A 13,006-nucleotide genomic window follows, 5' to 3' on the forward strand; every position below is an offset into this window, starting at 1 on the left:
AAAAGCGGCAATCATTGTGCGAACAGCACAACAATAATCGAACGCATAATTGTCGAACCGAAAAACTGAATAACCGCGCTGGCGTGTCGATTCTACGAATAAATTCGATGTTTTTAATCCTCGTTTCATTACGTTTCGGTAGAGTATTTATGGTCGCTGGGTCGGCAATCGGCGTGTTAACAAGAACCGGAAAGTCTGTCTCGCTGACAAAGGGGACAAGAACATTTCCGCGAAGAGCAGCGCATGCAAATAAATCGGTCCTTGCCTTCGGCCGGCATTTGCATACGTAATTATAAGAAGAATGTCAAGCCGTCGGCACCCACGCGTACTTTCTCACATCGCGACCAGTTCCATTAGGGAGCTTATTGTTGAATCTCCGGTGTTCATTACTCAAGAACTTAATGACTTTCGTTTAACCGGGAACAACGTGTCCCGGTTTCGTCGAACGATCGAATTCGTTCACGATGAAACACGCTTGTTCGATTATTATTACGTTTTTGCTCAACAAGATTTCCGATAATGACAGTAATAACTGATAATGCCGCGACGATATCGTTCGTTATCTGCTCCGACGTCTTCGCTGTTACAGCTCGTAGGAAGAAAATAATGATGTTAAAACCGATGTCTTGCAATGTTTACTGAATCGATGTTATGCGGGTGCTTCGTATCCTATTTAAATAGTCACATCGAAAGAATTTAAGGATGTTGACATGTTAATTACAATTTAATGAATTTATTAACGATAGAGATTATCAGTGGGATTATTAGAGTGAAACAATTAGCGATATCTAGTAATATTGTTTTAAATATGGATTTTAAATATGGATTTTTCTTTTCTGAAGCCTGAATATTAAGAAATTTTCTGGAGACTGAATAAGACACTGTTCTCTTCTCATCGATATTGAACTATAGTCGAGTAAAATATTCAAGTAAAAAACCTTTATAATAATAGTTAATAGTGTTAATACTTTAAATTCTTTTAACACTTAAATTGTTTAAATTCTCTGCCACCCATTCCCATAATAAACGCATACAATTTTCAGTCAATTGAAGAAGAAAAGAAGAAAATGTTTAGTAGAAATCCACGATCTACCTAAAAATCTGAAACTTAAGACTAAATTTGTAGGCAAATTTATATAATATAATATATTATTATATAATATTATATATTATTATATATTATTATATATTATTATATATTATTATATATTATTATATATTATTATATATTATTATATATTATTATATATTATTATATATTATTATATTATTATTATATATTATATTATATTATTATTATATAATATAAATTTAAAAAAACAATTTCACATTTTAAATGCTTTTCCTCCAAATGACAACGAGAAGTAACAAGCAGTATTTTCGTTCTGAATTCTAGAAAACATTAACGAGAACGAACAGGTCACAGCGTACAGGTCGCTGTTATCTTCGTTGAGCCCGGTGCCGGCGGCGACCCTGCGGAGGATTCTTGCTCACCTTCACTGCCTGAGTCAACAGAGTTCCAGGAACCTGATGACCGTCGAGAATCTTTCTGCGATTTGGGGGCCGACATTGATGCACGGCGGGAAGAACAGCGCCGAAGAATGGAACCGCCGGGAAACGAGAGTGGTCGGCGATCTGATCCGGCTCTATCCGAAGTTGTATCAATTGACCGCCGCCGATCTCGCGAAGGAGGCAAAAATTTTAGAGGTCCTCGAGAAGCATCACGTGTCGAACAATGGGCCGCGGGCGCCCTCGGGAGACCTCAAGATATGGATCTATGTCTTCTCGAAAGACGGCGAATGCGTGAACGTGACGGTAAGATTCTCCGTTGTTCGCCGGTCTGACGTAATCAATCTACTATTGTTCGAAACGTAAATTTGAAATAATATCCTGATCATGTATTTCTTTTGTACACGGAGCATTGGATACTCGGATATTTATTATTAAATGCAAATTTATGGTACACGTGCTAGTTCGTAAAATGCAAAGAACGTGCATACTAATATGAATTATTTATATTGTTTTCCTATGTTTGTGATTAAAGATAATTTTACCCTTCTTTAGGTATTTAGAACTTCTTAAAACAATATTGTTTTTCTATGTTTGTCATTAAAGATAATTTTACCCTTCTTTAGATATTTAGAACGTCTTGAAACAATATTATTATTAAATGCAAATTTATGGTACACGTGCTAGTCGGTAAAATGCAAAGAACGTGCATACTAAAGTGGATTATTTATATTGTTTTCTTATGTTTGTGATTAAAGATAATTTTACCCTTCTTTAGGTATTTAGAACTTCTTAAAACAATATTGTTTTTCTATGTTTGTCATTAAGGATAATTTTACCCTTCTTTAGATATTTAGAACGTCTTGAAACAATATTATTATTAAATGCAAATTTATGGTACACGTGCTAGTCGGTAAAATGCAAAGAACGTGCATACTAATGTGAATTATTTATATTGTTTTCCTATGTTTGTGATTAAAGATAATTTTAGCCTTGTTTAGATATTTAGAAAACGATTAACGTAAAATATTGTTTTAGCGAAACATGAAAATCGTGGAAATAGCGAATAAATAATAAATAAATCTAATAATAAATAATAATAAATCCACGGTATATTTTCTGTCTAGATTGGACCGCAAAAGACCGCATTCGATATATGCGCAGAGCTCGCAGACAAAACGAATTCACCGGCCCATGAACTTTGCTTGGAGGAGTACACGTTGTCCGGTGCGCTGGAACGACCGCTGCATCACACCGAGCGTGTCCTTGAAACGGTTGCAAGGTGGGGATACTGGGAACCCGAGGATAGGAAGGACAACATCCTCATTCTTAAAAGAGATCACCTCTACAAGGATATATTGCCCTTGGTAAACGCGATAGATCAAGAATCTACAGCGATAACCTTGGAAATCTCTCGCCGCTTTGATGATATCAGTGTCTTTGGTTTGATCCCGACGGACTGACTTGTGTAAAACGCTTATTAACACTGTTTTTACCAAAGGGACCGAACGACGTCTTTTAATATTTTAATTCAACGCTAGTTTTTTTTACCAGAAGAGTGAATGGCATCTTTGAAATCATCTTCTAAAATTTTTGTTCAACGCTATCTTTAACAAACTGGTCAAATGAGACCTTTCAAAATTTTAATGAAGCACCATCTTACCAAAGAGGTCGAAAGACACCTTTCAATATTTTTATTTAAAATGATTTTCTAAATATCGCTTGTCCTCGATTGATACTTCAACTTTTCTCTATGCTAGTTATAAAATTAATTTGGTGAAAACATATAGATACAAAAGATCAGTGAAAATAGTATAAACAGTGCAAAGTAATTTAAAATTAAATACGAAAGTTTCTGAATACATTTTTCTACTTCTGCAAAGAAAAGTTAATAAATATCCGACTTTGGATGTGTCACTCACAGACTGGTGAAAGTATGTTACAATTTGCTTCACACGGCCTGACTGCACAATAACGCATACATTAGCGAGGTTCAGGGACGTTTGCGTCTGAAACTATTTTCCATGGTGACCGGCTCGTTGTGGATTAGAGCACATGAATCAGAAGGGGGAAAAGTAAATGCATATTTACGAGCTACGAGAACAGGATGTGGATTAATTAGGCTTGCTTTACTCGTTCACATGTGAAAAGTATCAATATCCATTAACATAATAGCATACAATGATCCGTTTTGTGATACACGTTTGTTATTTGCGGCATTGTATGCTCGGATTTCCCTGTAGAAATGGAATGGAATCAAGCGTAACTTCAATTTTGCACTTTTTCCATTTCTTTTTTACAGAAATATTTGTAAAATGTAAATTGTATATAATTCAAGAATTCATTCGACTGTTTTCTATTTATTTACAGATAAAACCACCACTGACACCGTCCGGTGAACTTAAATTTGCTAGCAGTAAGATGAAGCACTTCAAAACCTACCTCTTTGAATTTAGTCAAGGAAAACTTTGCTGTTACAAAGACAAAGTGTGTTCGGCTAAGTTACACGAATGGAGGATAGAAGATATCATTTGGTACCTAGGTCATGAGCCTAAACGGAATCCGCAAACTGGGTTCGTTTACTATTCTTTCTATGCGTTAGATTTTATCAATTCTTGTAGAAATTGTAAAGAGACTACAAATAAATATGTATTTTCGTTACAGATGGTCCATCACATTCATTACAAAAAATAACAAACCGATGAGGTATAGTTAATACATTATGAATGAAAGTACATAGATGAATATTATTTTTTTTTTCTATATAATAAAGAAAACGTTCGCTTATTGATATGTATATTAAATTTATATTTTAGGTGTAAAGAAACTCCATTTTTCGGATGTACGATAGCTGGATCGTTAAAGGACGAGCAATATAAGTGGTTAGCAGCTATGATCTTTGCAGAATACCAGCTAAACCTGCGACCATCTGCAATTAATCTTATGGATCCGTAAATAATTAATATATTTTTTTAAGTAACGTTCGTGCCTCGGAAATTTATTATACTTCTATATTTTTATATTGTATATTATTTTGTCATTTGTTTCATTGCCCATGCTTGCCTTAATACGTGCACGACTACAATATTTTTTTATATAGTACATTATGTATATATGTTGAGATAAATAAAAAATATCATTACATAAGCTTATTTATCATACAAAACAAACAAATGAATAATTAAATGAGATTTGTAAAGATTATAACATTATTATGTATTTTGTAAGCTGCTCACATGACAATGTCATGTCATTTTTATTAAGACATGTTTATCAATCGCAAATTTTCTTTAAATGTTAATTATAAAAGATATTTTATTGGATATTAATTATTCTAGATATTTTGTGGGGTATTAATTATTAGGAATATTTAGTAGGATATTAATTGTTAACAGCTGGTGTGTGTGTTATTAATTAGGTAATTAATTTCTTCTTCGACATGGAGAATTATTAAGATGGCTATGTTTGCCTTCTCTCTCTGCAACTGCTTTGTCGGATACCTCCTTGCTCATCATGTTTCGCGCATACGTACCAGGGAATCAGCAGATCGTTCGAAAAGTTGGTGGCACTGTTTACATATGACGAAGATAGAGAGAATTATAGGCATTAGCATTGATGAAAAACAGTAGTCCTAACACTTCAATAAATCATTGGCATTGGCAGATAGGGAAAATTTAGTCATATCACTATGAATAAAGCCATTGGCATCGACATGTAGGAAAAAATAGCTCACAATCTCGACATCATAGATGGCGTCACAATCGCGCTCGAAATCTGTGCTAAATTCAAATTATTCTCCACTGTTGATTTTACGCAATATCTTACAATCATAACTATGTACTTACCAGAATCATTCACATTTCGTCAGTTTATCATTGTTCGAGATCATGGCACCTATCTCGTGACAAACATTTCGGATTTCGTTCAGATATCGAATTAGTTTTTGTGTTTCTCGTTCATAACTCGTTTACACAGCTGCGATCAACATTTTTCCTAAGAAAAGGGATATGCATAAACTTCATATCATCCGAGGAATTACTTTCCTCAAGGAGTCCTCTATATGGAACACCCTGTAGAAATTAGTTACCGATTATTGCCGCAGTTGCGTAACCATTTTCTTGCAGTGCGAGATCTAGTCTTATATACGCTTCCTTCGTGCCTGTTACCAAGATACATAACCTACAAATTGCGTACTATTTAATTCATTCCATGAACGTACCGTACGAAACATTAAATAAGAAATACAAGTGTTCATTATTAATTAATGTAGATATACGATATTTTCATTTATAAATTATTAGCATCATACCACATTTTTTATTTAGTTTCATACAACAATTCTCTACGTAAAATGCATCAAAATTTGACTACATCGGAGTAGTTCATACACGTGCAAGTAGTGCATCACGCGTTTAGGTTAACCGCGATATTTATAAGTTCATCAAATTACTAAATAATTTTTGTTTGTACAATTTCATTTATATAGTAATAAACCGTAAGTTTGTTAAATTGTAAGATATAAAAAATAAAATAATATAAAAATGGTGGTATTTACCTGTAATCATTGTGGAGAATCGTTACCGAAAGCAAGAGTTGCAAAACATTATGAATTTAAATGTCGCAATACACCTTTTCTAAGTTGTGTTGACTGCTTCAAAGATTTCCGGTATGTATAAATGAGGTGTAGATTTTTCTGGCTTCTGCTCCGATTAATTTCTCAAAATACTATTCGTTGTTTATATATTTGATCATTTTCAGGGGACAAGAATATGCATCACATACAAAATGCGTATCTGAAGCTCAACGATACGGAGGAAAGGATTATGTTCCTAAACCTGGATTCAATAAAGGAGAACGAAAGCAACAAGAATGGATTGAAGCACTTGGTGGCATATTAACCGACACAAGAAATTTATCAGATGAAGAGCAAACTTTGTTGAAAACTTTGTCAAAGTATGAGAATATTCCAAGAAAAAAATCCAAATTTATTAATTTCATTAAAAATGCAGTAAACTACAGAGTAAGTTCAAATGTTATTGATAATATCTGGGACAAATTCGACACTGTTCATAAAAACAATATGCAATCTACACCACAGAATCACGAAGAAAACGGTAAACATCATTTTACAATTTAATCGTGACTTAAACTTATCAGTTTCTTTGAAAATATTTTTAATTTTTTACAGGTAAAATAAATGACGAAGTGGATGAGAAAAATCATGTAAGTGAGCATCAGGAAAATAACATTATTGATAATCAAAATAATGAAAATATTTCTAAAGAAAATCAAAATAAAGAAGAACAAAACAGGAACAATGATAACGTTACTAATGTTGATAAAAAGAAGAAATCGAAGAAAAGAAAAGCTAATGAAGCAGTAGAAGAACAAACTGTAGAACCTGCATCAAATAAGAAAGGTAAAACCATACCTGCAAATGACCAAATAGAAGTTTCAGTCCCAAAAAAGAAACGTAAAAGTATTGTACTTTCTGAATCATCTAACAATCAGAATAATGAAGTACAAACCATTGAGAAATCAACCTTTGATTGGAAAGGTACTATCTTAGATATAGTACAAAGCAAAGGGGAAATTTCCCTAAAGAAACTACAAAAAAAAGTAATTACTCAATATATGAACTTTTGTTCAAATGATGTAATAAATGGGAAAGCATCAATTAGGTTTAATAAGAAATTGAAAAAGGTGTCAGGAGTATTAATTTCTGATGGAAAAGTGAAACTAGCATAATTTAGAAGACTCCAATAAATTAAGTATTACTATTTTGTTTGTTTTTTGTTTATAGACAATGTAATACAATTGAGTGATTACTATTATTTATGAGCATTGACAATTACCTTTTATTATACACAAATTTAGACGTATTAAAGAAAAGAAATATCCCCTCAACAAAAGAAATATTTTCTTTGCCTTTTCAACAACACACGTTGACAAGTTCAGAACGGCAAGTTCGAACTGAGCCTAAAGATGCGAATAACTAAAATTTTGAAAGCGTTTTCCATTAATACCGACAACGCTTAGTTTGATGTCTTTAGTGCCAGTATTTTGTCTTAACACACTCGACAACTTTATAACTTCCCGCTTGACATTTTCATGGCTGGTTTATATGTAAAGATAATGTATGAATGATAATTTATTACTATCATGGAGAGTTCAAAATTTATATCTATCGTTGATTGTCCATGAAGTATAAAATTATTATAAAATTTATTCAGTAATAAACACTTTTAAATAAACATTTTTAAATGTCTCCTTTATTTCATTTTTTAGTATTAAATTATGCAGTATGGAAGATTTGATCGTTTTCATAGGAAGAGTATTTTGAATGCTTGCCGTTAGATTTAAAGTCTCATAATTTGCGTTAAATGTTTGAAAATTTGTCCAAATATGAATCATGATTATTCATAGTGGCTAAAAGACCCCCTGTGAGTACTTTGGAATCATTAGGTCCAAAACTTATTGCTTGTTGGTCAAATAATTGTGAGACTGTACCACCAAGAGCAGTAAGAATTGCAGTGCCTGCACAGATGTCCCATTTATTTATCGCTGTCATATGGACATATGCAGTTGCATTTCCACTCACAACTTCTAAAAACTTGTATCCTAAACAAACATTGGAAGATATAAATATCAAATAATAAACTAAAATAATAAACTGATAGTTAATAATACTACCTGCACCAGCTGCAGAAATAATGTCAACACCTTTGCCGAACGCAGTTTTGGTAACATTATGAACTTGTCCAGCATGAGATTGTGATACAATTATAATTGGTGATCTTTCGTCTTCTGGCTATTTTTAAAAATATCATTTAATGCATCTATCTGAAAAAGTTTTTGATTGCATTACCTTGGGAAGAATTTGTAAATTTCGGGACACTGCACGATTGGTCCACGACCAAAACAAACTTGAATTTTGTTTTGTTTCAAATGGTTTATATACAACGCCTATTACAGGCCTTCCTTTAACAGCAACACAGACCATAGTTGTAACATATTGCAATAAATTTTCTGGATTGAACAGAAGTCAGTAAGTAACGGACATTAACATTTTAAATTGATAATAATAGGAAATATAATTTATGATAGAAGAACACCTGTGAATTCTTTTGTAGCGTCAAGAGGATCAATCCATATTGTAATATCATTTGCACTGATGACTTCATCTTGAATCTTATAGTCTATTAAGTTATTTACAGAATCTTTTATGTTTGGGACTATAACTTTATCACAATCTTTTGATGCTTCTTCAGATATCACTGTTATTCCTGGGAATGCCTCTGTCAAAGAGTGATACATCACACAATGAGATCTATAGTCTGCTTCTGTTACCGGTTCATTTACACCTTTGAAATTTAAAAACGTAATTATTGACATAAAATTTTATGTCAATCAACAATGTTTAATTAGGTTAATTAACAATGTCATTCAAAGAAGTGATATCAGTCAAAGCAGTTAAAGGCTTAATATTTATAAGAAATTGTTTTCAAGTATTCAGTGTAGTATATTGACTTGAATAACACTTTGATTGTTACAAATTTTTATAATACAAACGTGTTACCTTCTTTCGTTTTCCCCTTGCTTTTAATTTCGAATTTAACTTGATCATGAACTTCGACCACTTTCGAACCACCAAGTTCTGCTGCCTTTATCGCAGCATTAAGAAGTGATTTTAAAGATACATTTCTGTCACGTATACTTGCATAAGAAGTCCGATTTGTATACAAATATAAACCACTCAATATTAAACATACGAGTCCGCAGCAAATCGTTCTTCTCGTACGGACACTCATTCTGATATGCATTGTATAACACTATCCAAAAGTTTCCTAAATTATTAGTTTAATTTAATTTATACACCGTGACATTTTAATTGTCCAGTGTGCAGCCATTTTTCATTCATTTGAATCCACTAATGACACTAATGTTCGCACTACATATTTACATGTTCCGATGAATGAAGTTCCGTAAGATTTATTCGATGACGTAGCTAGTGTGAGCACTATCTTTTAAATAAAGTTCAAATTGTTGTAAAATAAATACATACAGCTTTATTAAATACATTCTTTGATATACATTAAAATAAATATTGCATGTACATTAAAAGAACATTGTCCCGTCATATTGAATATATATGTACAGTTTAATTAATGGTAACCTTAAAGTATATATATGTAGCCACAAAAATATTTCTTCTTTCACCGTCATTGGCCGATGGATAAGTGGTGCTAAAAAGTTGACCAATTGCCTATACAATTAAAGGTACTATTATTGTAAATTTAACAAATAGTACATACATCAGAAATTACATATTAAAAATGTATATAATATTCTACATTCTCTATTATTCATCTCTGATAATATCCTTTAAAATTTTATGTTACGTCGGACAAATTTTGGATAAGAACACGTAATGTGTATATGTATGTAAGTTGTAATTGAGAATCAGTCTTAAAGTATACGATGCTGCGTCCTGCGTCGCACAATGCGCATAGCTCGCAAGTTTGAATGATTTAAAAACGAACTACCAGTTGTGATTAGTTGTAATCTAACGTCAATTTCATCTATTTACATTTAATGTAAGCCATAAGTGATACAGATTCATATTTTCGAAAAATGGAATCCGATTTAGAAGACATTTACAATATTCTACTTCAAGCTAATCTGCCTGCGAGTATGAATGATTTGAAAAATCCAACAGAAGAGTACGTTGTTAACTTAATCAACACATTTTTGAGAACATTTCATATTGATGTCGATACTATTAATAAGGTAAGATTGCAATATTTTTACGCTTTTAATGGATCTGTGTTTGTTTGTGTGTGTGTGTGTGTGTGTGTGTGTGTGTGTGTGTGTGTGTGTGTGTGTGTGTGTGTGTGTGTGTGTGTGTGTGTGTGTGTGTGTGTGTGTGTGTGTGTGTGTGATTAGGATCAACGTAGAAATGAAAAATTTTGCACCTATTCATGTTTCTTAAAATTTTACTCTAGCGAACGAAGGAGCAGCAAATTGCATGCGATGACACTGACATGATTCAACTCATAAATTTACATGCTGCTATGGTACAAATATGTGATCGAATATATCTAAAAGATCTATGTATTACAGACATTATTAGTCCAGGTATGTCTTTTAAAATGTATACTTAAACATTCTTACTTATGAATTATATTATTGCATTTATAATGTAACAAAGATGCTAAGTGTCCTTTACATGCGAATATGATTCCATTGATATGATAGTTCTAAAAACAGAAAATTATTGTTAAAAGAAAGAATCTCATTGAAATCTTACCATTATAATAAAAAGATATTATACTGACTAGGTTCAAAAAGAATACGTAAACAAGCCAAATTGCTTGCAAACTTTATATTATATGCAACTACCAAAGAATTAGAAATAAAGGATAAAGTAGATGAAATCAAATCCAGAGCACGTATACTACAGGAAAGGTTGGATAAGGAAAATGAAATAATAAAAGCTATAACAGACAAGCAACAGTATATGGCAAAACAATTATCATTAAAGGATAAAGTACTACTGTAAACTACATTATCATAATTTACCAGTGTTTATAATTTCTATATATAATTATTATTTTTTCAGATTACTATTGAGATTGAAGAAGTTCAATCTAGAATTCTAAAGAATAAAAAAGAATACCATAAACTAATAACTGATATGACTGCAGTAGAGGAAAAAAAGCAACAAGCAAATAAAATGTTTGAATCTTCTAAAGTACAAGTTTTAAACGTAAGTTACATGTTTAACGATTAGTTATCCTAAAATCACTTCAATTTTTTCTTTGAAATCTATAGGTTTTTTCTCAAAATCTTATCTCTCAAAGATTAATTAAGACTGTTTACAAAGTAAATAATAATGTATTATTGCAGTTAAGTAAAACCATAGCAGAACTGAAATCTAAGATTGTAAAGTCTCCTGAAACATATGAAAAGCAATTAAAAGATCTGGAAGAAGAAAAAATGATTAAAATCCAGCAGCGTGAAACAATGCAAGAAGCGATTCAGGATAAACAAAATTTGATTGAACAATACAAACCAATTCTGAGTTTCATTCAAAAGCAATTAGATAAGTTGAGCAAAGTGAAAGATATACATCAACAATTCAAGTACTTTATAATCATAAAGAGTAGTATATTTATAAATAATCATAAGTAAAGAAAGAGACTACTACAAGTATATATTTCCAGAAAAGTAAATGTACAAGAAGACAGCATTAAGAAACAAATTGAAGTAGTAAGAACAGAATACGAGGACTTCCAAAAAACGTTGCAGACTCAAAAAGATAAAGAAAAAGAGACAAATGAAGTAGAAGATCTTCATGCACAATATGAACAACAACTTACACCACTGCGTAATTTAAATGCACAATTATTATGGTACAACAAATTATAATAAATTAAATATTTATAGTTCTTAGAAAATTATGAAAAATTCATATTAATTACAGTGATAAAAAGACATATCAACAAAAATTAGAAGAAGAACAAGCTCAGTACAACGAAGAGTACAAGAAGTACAAGAACATGCAAAATGTTATTCAAAAACTGGAGGAAGAAACTTCAGCACTTATTCAGAATTATCAAAACATTTATGATGACGAAGTGAAGACTGTGAGTACAGTGATAAACATCTAAATGCATAAATAAATATGTAAATTCAATTTTTTCCCTTATCAACAGGTCGGAGCTATGTGGAAAATGGTGGACAAATGAATAATGTATATATGTACCATTTTAAGATATAAACTATTTTTATTATTATTATTATATAATAAATTATTTCCCTGTTGAAATTTCCCTATATAGAACGAAACTTTGTCCACATTAACAATACGTATTTGTCCATGTTTGAAATGAACATAATTGTTCCATTTGATTTAACACAAGCACGCAAATCTAAAACTGAAATGATTTTCGGAGAAAATTTTTTTTTTAAATCTTTGATTTAAATAGAATTCTGTGAATAATAAAACATGGTATAAACACATAGGAAATAAGTTTGAAGAATTGTTTTTCCATATCTTATTTAATTACATATATTAACAATATCTTTTACATAATCACGTATTATGCATTTAACGGAATCTATTTATCTATCATTTTTATTTAATTATTCAGTAACTCTGAAATATTTATATCCGGAATGATAATAAATACACAAGACAGTAACAATATATGTATATCTTTTATACAAGAAACAATATAAGTACTTAAACTTTATTATACAGACATTGCTGATAGTTTCGAGACTTATTACTTTTAATAAATACCTGATTATCCTTTCATCTTCTACAGCACTTATTATTTGTAGGAATTAGTATTTTTTAGAATTATTTCCCTCTTCCATTTTGTATGATTAATTAAATTGGTTGTATATATTAAAATTAAATTTAAATCATTCGTATACTCTGTTTTTTTATTTTATTATAAACGAGAACTTAGTATTGCATTTACGAAAT

At 31.2% G+C, this 13,006-nt stretch overlaps 4 protein-coding genes and 1 long non-coding RNA gene across 9 annotated transcripts in view; 3 read left to right on the top strand and 2 right to left on the bottom strand.

Moving 5' to 3' along the window:
* RhoGAP15B (RhoGAP_ARAP and RA_ARAPs domain-containing protein RhoGAP15B) overlaps window positions 1-4,656 on the top strand; it is a 33,750-nt gene extending 29,094 nt beyond the window's left edge. For all 4 annotated transcript variants that reach the window (XM_076519553.1, XM_033484584.2, XM_033484583.2 and 1 more), the window contains 5 exons: window positions 1,397-1,815; window positions 2,637-2,876; window positions 3,880-4,082; window positions 4,174-4,215; window positions 4,326-4,656. In XM_076519553.1, the coding sequence (XP_076375668.1) occupies window positions 1,397-1,815; window positions 2,637-2,876; window positions 3,880-4,082; window positions 4,174-4,215; window positions 4,326-4,464 (1,043 nt within the window). In that variant the 3' untranslated portion in view covers window positions 4,465-4,656. The remainder of the gene's footprint in view (window positions 1-1,396; window positions 1,816-2,636; window positions 2,877-3,879; window positions 4,083-4,173; window positions 4,216-4,325) is intronic.
* Window positions 4,146-5,701, bottom strand: LOC117228680 (uncharacterized). Of its 2 annotated transcripts, XR_013032919.1 has the most exons (3): window positions 5,597-5,701; window positions 5,355-5,502; window positions 4,146-5,288 (listed from the first exon to the last, which is right to left on the bottom strand). It is a non-coding gene; the product is annotated as an uncharacterized LOC117228680 (long non-coding RNA). The 2 variants fall into 2 exon arrangements; XR_013032913.1 differs by having other exon boundaries at window positions 4,146-5,502.
* Window positions 5,646-7,763, top strand: LOC117228678 (uncharacterized). The gene is made up of 4 exons (XM_076519690.1): window positions 5,646-5,901; window positions 5,996-6,175; window positions 6,268-6,623; window positions 6,698-7,763. The coding sequence occupies exons 2-4, from the start codon at window positions 6,051-6,053 to the stop codon at window positions 7,255-7,257; spliced, it is 1,041 nt and encodes a 346-aa protein (XP_076375805.1). The 5' UTR covers window positions 5,646-5,901; window positions 5,996-6,050; the 3' UTR covers window positions 7,258-7,763.
* Window positions 7,762-9,666, bottom strand: LOC117228679 (putative inositol monophosphatase 3). The gene is made up of 5 exons (XM_033484586.2): window positions 9,089-9,666; window positions 8,625-8,873; window positions 8,378-8,538; window positions 8,203-8,320; window positions 7,762-8,130 (listed from the first exon to the last, which is right to left on the bottom strand). The coding sequence occupies exons 1-5, from the start codon at window positions 9,330-9,332 to the stop codon at window positions 7,889-7,891; spliced, it is 1,014 nt and encodes a 337-aa protein (XP_033340477.2). The 5' UTR covers window positions 9,333-9,666; the 3' UTR covers window positions 7,762-7,888.
* Window positions 9,667-9,968: 302 nt separating this feature from the next.
* LOC117228681 (uncharacterized) lies at window positions 9,969-12,308 on the top strand. The gene is made up of 8 exons (XM_076519658.1): window positions 9,969-10,299; window positions 10,515-10,647; window positions 10,851-11,059; window positions 11,132-11,278; window positions 11,419-11,654; window positions 11,736-11,924; window positions 11,996-12,158; window positions 12,228-12,308. Exons 1-8 carry the CDS (start codon window positions 10,144-10,146, stop codon window positions 12,258-12,260), a joined length of 1,266 nt encoding a protein of 421 aa, XP_076375773.1. The 5' UTR covers window positions 9,969-10,143; the 3' UTR covers window positions 12,261-12,308.
* The last annotated feature ends 698 nt before the right edge of the window (window positions 12,309-13,006 follow it).

This window comes from Megalopta genalis, chromosome 1 (assembly GCF_051020955.1).
Source record: "Megalopta genalis isolate 19385.01 chromosome 1, iyMegGena1_principal, whole genome shotgun sequence".
Classification (NCBI taxonomy): Eukaryota; Metazoa; Arthropoda; class Insecta; order Hymenoptera; family Halictidae; genus Megalopta; species Megalopta genalis.

Bases quoted from the DNA above. Each gene is read 5' to 3' on its own strand.
- LOC117228681 (XM_076519658.1), top strand. From the start codon at position 10,144: ATGGAATCCGATTTAGAAGACATTTACAATATTCTACTTCAAGCTAAT. The intron at 11,279-11,418 runs GTAAGTTACATG...GTATTATTGCAG, and splicing joins CTAAAGTACAAGTTTTAAAC to TTAAGTAAAACCATAGCAGA. The intron at 11,925-11,995 runs GTACAACAAATT...TATTAATTACAG, and splicing joins TTAAATGCACAATTATTATG to TGATAAAAAGACATATCAAC.
- LOC117228678 (XM_076519690.1), top strand. From the start codon at position 6,051: ATGGTGGTATTTACCTGTAATCATTGTGGAGAATCGTTACCGAAAGCA. The intron at 6,176-6,267 runs GTATGTATAAAT...GATCATTTTCAG, and splicing joins GACTGCTTCAAAGATTTCCG to GGGACAAGAATATGCATCAC. The intron at 6,624-6,697 runs GTAAACATCATT...AATTTTTTACAG, and splicing joins ACAGAATCACGAAGAAAACG to GTAAAATAAATGACGAAGTG.
- LOC117228679 (XM_033484586.2), bottom strand. From the start codon at position 9,332: ATGCATATCAGAATGAGTGTCCGTACGAGAAGAACGATTTGCTGCGGA. The intron at 8,321-8,377 runs GTAATGCAATCA...TTTTAAAAATAG, and splicing joins ATTTACAAATTCTTCCCAAG to CCAGAAGACGAAAGATCACC. The intron at 8,131-8,202 runs GTAGTATTATTA...ATGTTTGTTTAG, and splicing joins TATTTCTGCAGCTGGTGCAG to GATACAAGTTTTTAGAAGTT.